General features: G+C 39.6%; 1 protein-coding gene across 2 annotated transcripts in view; it reads right to left on the bottom strand.

Annotated features, from left to right (window-relative positions):
* Window positions 1-5099: 5099 nt before the first annotated feature.
* LOC134415668 (damage-control phosphatase ARMT1-like) overlaps window positions 5100-9499 on the bottom strand; it is a 48873-nt gene continuing 44473 nt past the window's right edge. For both annotated transcript variants that reach the window (XM_063151290.1, XM_063151288.1), the window contains one exon: window positions 5100-8391. In XM_063151290.1, coding sequence (XP_063007360.1) covers window positions 8194-8391 — 198 coding nt within the window. In that variant the 3' untranslated portion in view covers window positions 5100-8193. The remainder of the gene's footprint in view (window positions 8392-9499) is intronic.

Raw genomic sequence — 9499 nt, 5'->3', positions numbered from 1 at the left:
GAGATGTCACGAGATAGCAGGACTCCGGGTGGCGCTAATTGTGACAAGAAGTCCATGGCACAAGGAAGGACTCCGTCTACTCTTCATGAGCTGAAGATTTGATTTTCTAAAGGGTGGTGCCAGACCGAGTGTGGATAATTTTGGGAAATGTAAATGTACTGGGGATCTGGAGGAGGAGGGGGAAGTGTTTCTGTGTAGTTTTCATTTTCCTTGTGTTTTTTTTCTTTTTCCTTTGTGGTTTAGTTTTTTGTAGTTTAGTTAATAAAGTTTTTTTTCCTTTTTCCTTAAGCAGGAGCCTGCTTTGCTTATTTCCGGGTACCACCTCACAGCAGATGCCAGGGAGAGGAAATTTTCATGGGGGCACTGGCATTGTGCCAGTGTCAAACCATAACACTACTAATGCCAAAAATACCCTATATTTATGATCGTTCAGAGCTATTTGTGGCAATGATATTCAGATAGTTTACAAGGGAGTGTGAAATCAATCTTAAAACCACTAAAAGGGATTCCTGCATGATTCCAACCTACTTTCTATACAGTCTATCAAACAGCCTGGAGTTTAAGTGATGGCATTCAAGCTGCAACTGAGCTGAAATGCTTTTTCCTTTAGCAACTGTTAAATTGGAGGGATTAGTGTACTGCAGGAAGATCCATACTTTGTCAGGAAATGCAGCTGAGAAATGAGCCCAGGAAAAGCAGGGAAGTGTCAGGTCCAGCTGCAACACAGATGTGCAGCTTGGCACAAGGACAGAATGAGAGGATACAGTGATCCTTCTGCCTTGCACTTTATTGCATTTTTCAACAAGTTACTTCATAATGGGACTGCTGAGATGTCCCATCTCCTGCTGGCATGAAATTCTGGGAACATTTTGTACAGTTGATCCCATCCTGCATTACCTTGCTTCCCACTTTATTTGGAGATGAGAATGCTGATTTCTCATGCTGCTCCTGGGTTTCCTGTTACTGCACCCAACAGAAACAGCCTCAGCCTCTTTCCCTTGGCTTCTCCCCTGTCCTTCATTCTGGTCTATGACCAGAAGTTCTGAAGTGCTCCCAATCCTCACCATTGCCTGCTGCTTGCTTCCCAATCATCAGCTCTCCCAAACACTTGTTCCCAAATCCCTACTCAGCTACTCATACTCGCTCCTTTTTTTATTTTATTTTTTTTCATCTTACAGCATACCTTTACTGTGTCTTTCCCATTGAACTTCCCTCTCTCTTCTCCTCCCTTCCCTGTGAAACCTGCCATAGCTAGCTCCTTCATGAGTCTGTTCATTTTCCTTCTGGCTTGGAGATGGTCCCCTCCTTCCACTCCTGTTTATTTTCAATGAAAAAAGCACTGGGAGAAGTAAGGTGTGTCAACCTTTGCACTGCTCCAAAGTAAGCCAGGAACATTTGCTACAAAGAAACTTAGTTTTGACTCTGGCCTGAATTGCTCCAAGTTGCCACATTTTTGTTTATAGATAAAGGGAAATTATAGGTTTTCCTTTAGTCTTGTTCTTAGGAAGGGCTGAATCATTTTGGCTTGAATTTTCAAATAAATAAATTCTGACATGTGGCAAGGAAGACTTCCATCCTCCTGTAAATAAAAGCAAAGCATCATATTGCATTACAGGCAATGATACTACTTCTACAGATACATGTGAAAACTGAACTTCCAAACCAGCCCAGTCAACAATTTCTTAGGAAAACCACAGAGAGAACATTTTTTGAGAAATACAGCCTCTTCTTTGACTAGGCCAGGAAGTCACTATAAAGAGCTGCAAAGAATTTGAGCACTCACCACTTAAGAATAAAAGAGCTGTTGTGAAAAAGTGTTATCCCTATGGGGGGATTTTGGATCTCTATCACTTGCTGGTGCAGACATTGTCATTTGTTTCAGGAGACTGTGAAAGGAAGCTTACCTGTCTTGATTCGAAAACCAGCTGGGCAGCAGTCTTCAGGCACTTAGCCAGTCTTTCTTTCTGTTCCAGCTTCTTTTTTTCTCTCTATATCACCAGCAGACTTCCAAGGGCAACTAGCTCCTCTTGTTTCTATCCTGAAGTTCACCCACAAGTCAGGAGAAGTTTATAAAGCCTAGCAGTTAAGATTTATCACCAGAGGATTAGTCGGTGCAACTCTGAACCCATGACATTATTTTCTGTTTAGGTCATTAGTCTAAATCCCTGTCTGTTTACTGGTTGCTTTTTCAAATATTTATTCTTTTTGATTCCTACACTCTCCACAGCCTCCTGTCTCGAGCTGTTGAAATGAATAGTTCCTAATTGTAAATACGGAAAAATGTCTTCAGGCATATTTTTATCCACTTGGATCAATCAATACATTTTAGCTCCATGACTTTGTGAGGTACATCTCAGACACCCTGTGCTCCCAGCTCCTTCCACAACCCCTCAGGCAGCTAAATGTCATCAATACATGCTGAGATCCAGATCCCTGTGGGCTATGTGAGTCACGCTGCTTCTGCACTCCTGCTGGACACACCCCAGCTCTGTTGTCTGTCCTCTGTTCCACTGTTCCCAATCCATGTTTTCAAAGGCAGCCAGGACTACATAGTGGTGTCATATGCTGGAGTTAATACCATGAAAGTATAATTCTAAATATCTCTAATGCCAAACAATATCAAAAATAGTAAGCATCGATATTACTATGATAATGTCTGCACTAGCCTAGCACTTTTCTGCACAGCCTTGCTTGGACTGATCTCTAAGGAAAGCTCTTAGGGACTTGTACTCTATAATCTGCAGGATACCATCCACCTACACTGAGGTCCACAGTACGTCTGCTATAAAAATCATGGCAGTCTGCTTCACAAGAATCTGCACCTGTCCTGGCTTGTCTGCTGCCATCATTTCACCCTGGTGTCATTTCTCCTCCTCGCAGCTCCACCTCCCCTGCAGATCCTGCAGTACATATCTGTCCCCTTGTGGCCGTATGCCTGACATAGCCCTGCTATTTCATAGGATCCTTTAGGTTGACCAAAACCTTTCAGCTCTTTCTCCCACCCACACAAACATGGACTCGCTATTCCTGCCCTGGCAGCTCCAGAAAAATACTTTAAAGGGATAGGAAGCATCTAAAAAGCGCTGCAGTCTTATACAAGAGATTCAGCTGTGTCTTGGTGTCTGCTGAGTGCCACACAGTGTGCAGAGATGACACCCTGGCTAGAGATGAGGGGCAGGAGGAGGCTGCCAGGTCTGAGGGATGGAAAGAGGCAGCAGAGCAAAACTGTGGACAGATTTCTCCAGCAAACCTGCACAACCCAGCTGACCCAACCTTGCAACGTGCAGACGTGAAACCTTGCTGGATGAAGAACAGGGCTGAGCACTTGCTGCAGGTGAGAAAGGTATTGTGAACAACAACAAATCCAATGCAGCATGTAGATACTAAGAAAAAAAAATGTCTTCTGTTAAAGGTCTGAGAGTTGTCGCCAGTCATGTTTTTCTGCTAGTCCTTTGGGATGCCTGTTGGTTTAATCATGAGTCTCTGACCTCCTCTAAGGGCAAGAAGTCAGCCAGAGTGGCTGACCATATCAATTCATACAGTTACTTTATAATTCACACTGCATATTTTTACATCGCTGCTGCAATACAAAGGGTACACAGAGGAAATACTTTGAGATACACAGTGAAATAGTCTTAGTGCTAGAAATACTCTTTCTGTACCTTACTGCATGCCAGCTTAAGCCCAAGCCATCAATCAAAGCACATTTTCAGGCTGGGGGCAGTCCCTGTTGGGAGCAGAGGTGCCTCTTTGGTGTGCCCAGATTTGCATTTGCAAGGCTCCCTCCATGCCCTGCCACAGCCCCCAGAGCTGCGGTGGCCCTGCTCTTCCTCACAGTGCAAAAACACGACTAGGAGAGCAAAGAGCTGAGTCAGCTCTGCTGGCATGTTGCTGCCAGCCCTGGGGAAGGTTTTCCAGCATTCCAGGGGCACCATCACTTATTTGTTTTGTAATCAGAGCTCCCAGCGTTTTGTGGGCAAGATTCTTTTTTTTTTTTTTTTTTTTTTTCAGATTAAATTGCATCCATTGGCCTGTTTAAAAACAGTATTAATAGAAAACTGAATGTTTTGTTTATTACCGAGCACTCAACCTCCCCACCCAACATACTAACATTCCTTAAAAAAAAAAAAAAAAGCCCAAATCATTTCACAAAAACACTGAATTATAACAAAAATTATAGAAGGTGCACATAACCTGGGGCTGAAAGCTATCCAGCCCCCAGTTTGGTGAGAATTCCTGCTCTCCAGTCCCATCCCCAGCAATACCAGAAGCCATCTGACACTTGGATTCTCTACCTGGAACCTGTTTGGAGTCCACTGACTCACATTTTGCAATCTTCTTTGTGTTGTTTCTCCTACTTATCCAAAGTGTAAGTAGTCACAGGGGAAAAAATGAAATAACATATCTCAACTGTTTTATTTGTTCCCTTCTGAAAATAAGTGGTTTTCATTGTCTCTGGACTCATTAGCTGACTTTAAAACTGACAGAAAAGTAAACTATTTTGTTCAAACACATTGTTATGTGTCATAATTTTTTTTTTCTGACTCAGTTATTCCTCACTAATTATGAGTCCAATCTAATAAATTCATCTCCCTTCAAGAAAAAAAAAGTATTTCCATAGAGGATTCTTACTTGTTTTGATCAAAAAAAAAAAAAAATCTGAAATCTTCCATTTGAAAAGGATTATCTTTGAACATTCTTTCCAGTTTCTATTCTGGCAAGCTATCATTTTCTTATTTTCCACATAGTTAACTAATTTTGTTTTGTATGCTTCAGTGATACAAGAAATCCCTTTTCTCTAATTTTCTACAGAATTTCACTTAATTTTGCTTCATTCCTCACCCTTTTTATTTTAGATGGTCAAAAGAAAAAGTCACAACCTGTAGTCTTACAAAATACTTTGATTTCACATGAAAAATTTGGTAGAATACATTACTTTTTCTCTTGAAATGTACCTGATTACTCATCTGCTATTTTTAAACTTAAAATCTGTTATGATTTGGGTCATTCATAGTTCCCTTCTCCTGCACCATCATAATGTGCAAAATAATCCAGTAACAGAACAGCTGCAGGAAATTGTGCATGACACACTGAAAATGTGAAAAAGCAAACTGCTTTATTCTGTAATAATAAACTACAGAGCAACAGAAGTCAAAGAGTAATTTAACATGATCTGTCTTGATGCATCTTAATTCTAATTTAGCAAGTACTTGAATACTTTTGCACTTAATTTCATTGAGGAACCATGGTTCTACTACATTAATATTCTGATGCATGGTTCTGCTGTGTTGCAAATAGTGTATTATCAATAATATGATGCATAGGCAAAAATTCAGTTCCATGTACTTTAACACACTTATAACACATTTTTCTTTCTGCTTTGTGATTTTATTTTTACAGTGTTTATGGCATGTAAATAATTTCACTTTAATATCTACAACTGCAACATTTTAATTTGTTGAGTTTTGGCTGGACACTTAGTAAAGTTGTCTTCACTGGAGTTAGTTCAACTGTTATTTGGAGAAAATAAATGTAGTTCTGTAGCTGTACTGCTCTGTGAGTTAACATATATTACTTCTACTTCAGAATGCATTGTGTTGATAAATCAAGAATTTTATATACTTTACCACAATAAAAGAGTAATTATGAACAGATAGTAAACTCTTAATCCCACACCTTTTTTAATACAGACAAACCTAATAAAAATAATCTATGGGAAGAGGGGTGTCTGCTGACAGAACTTTAATACACATTTGCTATGCCTGTCTTGTCATGAATGCATCTTGTTTTAAAAAGAAGAAAACATTTGAAACAAATGTTCAAAACATTCATAAACCTCTTTGAATTTCTCTATTTTTCTCCCAAAAGAAAGACTTACTTCAGTGCTGTATGGAACAAGCCTTAGAAAAAAAAGTGAAAGTCTGTGATTTCAGGGCTTACTTAAATTATATAGGTCAAAAATCACCTGAGCTTTGTTCAAATCAAATTGTGTCTTATTTGTTTTTTTTTTTTTATTTTTCTTTGGCCAAGTGGAGAAATATGTCAGTGCTCTTCCAAAAGTAAAGCAAATACAGGGAATATTAGTAGTCAGATAATACGTCATATTCCTTTGTGAACATGGTGAGCATTAATACTTCAGAAAATGCAGATCTGTTGGGCTAAAAAAACACCAAAACATTTGAAAACCTTTATTCCTTATTGTGGCATTGCTGCGAATGTGAAAACCTGCCTCCTTTGAAATAATGAGAGACCCATGCTGGTGGCTTCTGTGGGGCTGGAGCTCCACTGCTGGTGCCAGGGCTGGTCACAGGGTGCCAGGGGACGAGGCTCGCGGCCCTGACAGAAGGCTTCAAGTCTCATTGCAGACATCAGGAAATCATTTTGCAATGCAACCTTACTTCACATTTGTCATTCTCAGAGACTATTTCTTAATGTTATGAATGTATTATCTAGGCTGCATGGACCTGAATTTGTAATGCAATTTACTTAACTTTCAAAATAATCATGTAAATCATGTTTTGTATGATTTTTATTAATGTGGATGAAAAAAATGTGTTGTGTCCTTTAGTAATAAATCAAAAAGTGCCAATAAAACCAATAAAACACAAAGTGAAACTACTTGTATTATCTCACAAAGAATTAGAAAATTACTGCATCCTTTTTGCATCCTTTTCCATCCTTTAATTACCCAATCAACATATCATGCTTAAAAATTACATTCCATCCAGCCTTGAACACTTCCAGGGATGGAACATCCACAAGTTCTCTATGCGACCTGCGCCTCACTACCCACACAAAAAAGAATTTTTTTCTCATATCTAATCTAAACCTGCTCTCTTTCCATTTGAAGTCATTCCCCCAAAACAACGTTACATTGCAAAACAAAAAATTAAATTTCTTTCAATCCAGTTAGCCATAGGAGCATAAGAATTTACACAAGATTTATTTCTATCTTCTCAAATGACTGATTTTACAAAAGCTTGAGTGTTTATTTCTTTATTTTACAGCAAGTCAATGAGAAACAATTCTTTAGAAGCCAATGAAATAAAAACGTGTTTCAAGTCCCCAGCCAGATACCAAAATTACCACTCTTACTTGAAAAAGTGTTATTTTTCTTAAAATAGTGTGTTCAGTTTTACTGAGTGGGTCATCATTCGCTGAGATACTGTAGAAAGCCCACAAATGGTCAAGACAAAAATAAGAAAGTCATCTTTACTGTTCTACACAACCATACAAAACATATAATGGGAAGAGAAACTAAAACCACAGAATCAAGTTTGAATGTACTATTAAAACAGATTTATTGTCTATATTTAATTTTTTTAAAATCATGATGTTTAGCAACACTCAGAAAGCAGTTTTTACTACTAAGAGGTAGTTTTGTACACCTCATCATCAGTTTTGTACCCTTCTCTGAAAATAAACACTTCAGTAGTTCAGCTATTTTCTGTAGTGAACAAGAATTCTAAAATAATTTTTCATTAACCCAGAAGAATTACCACTGTGGATTAATTGCCCAAGGAATGCAGCAGCTGGAAGCAAACTTTTCAAGACATCAAGACCAAGGCCAACACTCAATTTTACCAAATATATTTATATGAGGCACATGACGGGACACTGTGAGAAAGCCTTTGCTGCAAAAATTATTTTTTTTGTTTTGCCATACAAGCAGACAAAAGCAACCAACAGAAGAAAAAAAACCACTCTTGTTCCAAAATTAAGATAATCTTCTATCTTGCAGACAATTATCTTGAAGCTAAAGCCCTTATGTGTAAAAATGCAGAGATGTCCCAGGAGGCAAGAAGAACAGCAGCAGAGCAACCCCCGCTTGATTTCATCCTTGTCACCTAGAGGTAAAACACAAGGAATGCCACTGAAGTAACTTCTCAAAATTGTGAGCTGACCTTGGGTGACCCATGACTCCAACGCCTCTGCACTGTAACTTGAGGGCATTGTTGATGTGTTGCCTATCATTTTCATAACTGAAGTAGTAAGCTGCCCAGGGATTTTTTGTTTGCCATCTCCAGGCTGCTGGCTTGACTCTACCCATTCCAATCAGTCTCTCCGTTGAAGTTCTAAAAATCAGCCCTGGTTGGTGACCCTGGAGTAGGGACCAGAAACGGGGATCTGTTTTCTGTGGAGGTCCAACAGGTAAGGAAGCCAACGGAGAATTTTACTTTGTTCCATCTCCGTTCAGTGAAGAAGCTGGACGTTTCTTTGCTGCTCCTCTGGGGTCCTTGCCACATCCCTGAGGCAGACACAGGGGAAGAAGTGGTGCAGATGGGAGTGGACCAGCCCTTCAAGGCGTGAGATGATTTCATAGTCGGGAAGAGCCAGGCTGGCAATGTCGAGGCCCAGCATCCGCGAGACCACCTCTCGGAAATCTGCCAGCTGCGAGGGCAAACACAAAGGAATAAATCAAATGGGAAGCAAAGGAGAAGTCAGGGAAAACATGGACATATAGGCATATGTACAAACACAAGCACTTGTGTTATCAGTGCTAAATACAGGCATTTCAGCTGTTGCTCAATACAGAGAGCAGCAGAGGACAGAAACAGCACTTTGAGGCATGCATCAAATCACAAAACACAAACAGCTGAGATGTCAAGTATCTCAAACACAAAACAGTTTTTAAGTGTTTCTTTAGTATCTTTCACAAGCATATCTTCCCTGCTGACTGAACTCCAAAAACTGAGGAAAACACTCTTTTACTTGAACCCAGATGACCAAAAACCATACAAACTGGAAACTCTGGTGGGCACTTCCCAGAGCAGAGGTTTTTGCTTATCCTTGACCACCATCTGCCACCTCTCCCCTCTACCCTGCACTTTCTTGAGAAAAAAGAAAGGAGGAGATTAGAAGAAAGGTGGAAGTTTTTGGCACATACTGCAGTCTGACTTAGATTTCAATCAGGATATAGCCCAAATTCAAGATGCAGATTAAGAAAATGCCTGTTTTTCTTCTGTGCATGGCTGCTAAAAATGTCATAGGAATAGTATTTGGTAAAGTAATTAATTAAAGACATCAGCTTTCTCTCTGCAGTTCCAAGTGGATACACATCCACAAGGGGCTGTCATCACTGCTGATTTACTCTTCTCAACTCACAATATGTATCATTATCAAACTTCAAGGCCTCTTGAACAGACAATAAATTACATAGCCAAAATGACAAATGCCTTAATATTCCTTATCAACACATAAAAGAGGAAAATGTTACTATTTGAGGAAATATGCTTTTCTTGCTCTCTATTTGAATGCCAAGATCCCCATTCCCAAGCATGAAAGAGACTCAAAATGCCACAAAATCATCAGAACCATTAAGAAACTGGACTCATGTTCTGATGTGGCAACATCCTCACTCCACCAATCCTGCCAAGGGCTAAGGTTAAGGAGAAGATGGACAGTTCTGAAATGTCTCTAACCCCAAGAACACTGTGCAGAATTCTAAAGCAGTTCACTCTGTGAGGAAAAGGGTTTGCAGCTTTCCTGAAAACAAGGA

This window comes from Melospiza melodia, chromosome 3 (genome assembly GCF_035770615.1).
Source record: "Melospiza melodia melodia isolate bMelMel2 chromosome 3, bMelMel2.pri, whole genome shotgun sequence".
Classification (NCBI taxonomy): domain Eukaryota; kingdom Metazoa; phylum Chordata; class Aves; order Passeriformes; family Passerellidae; genus Melospiza; species Melospiza melodia.
Note: the sequence above shows the minus strand (reverse complement) of the source record. Positions and strands in the feature narration are given on the sequence as shown.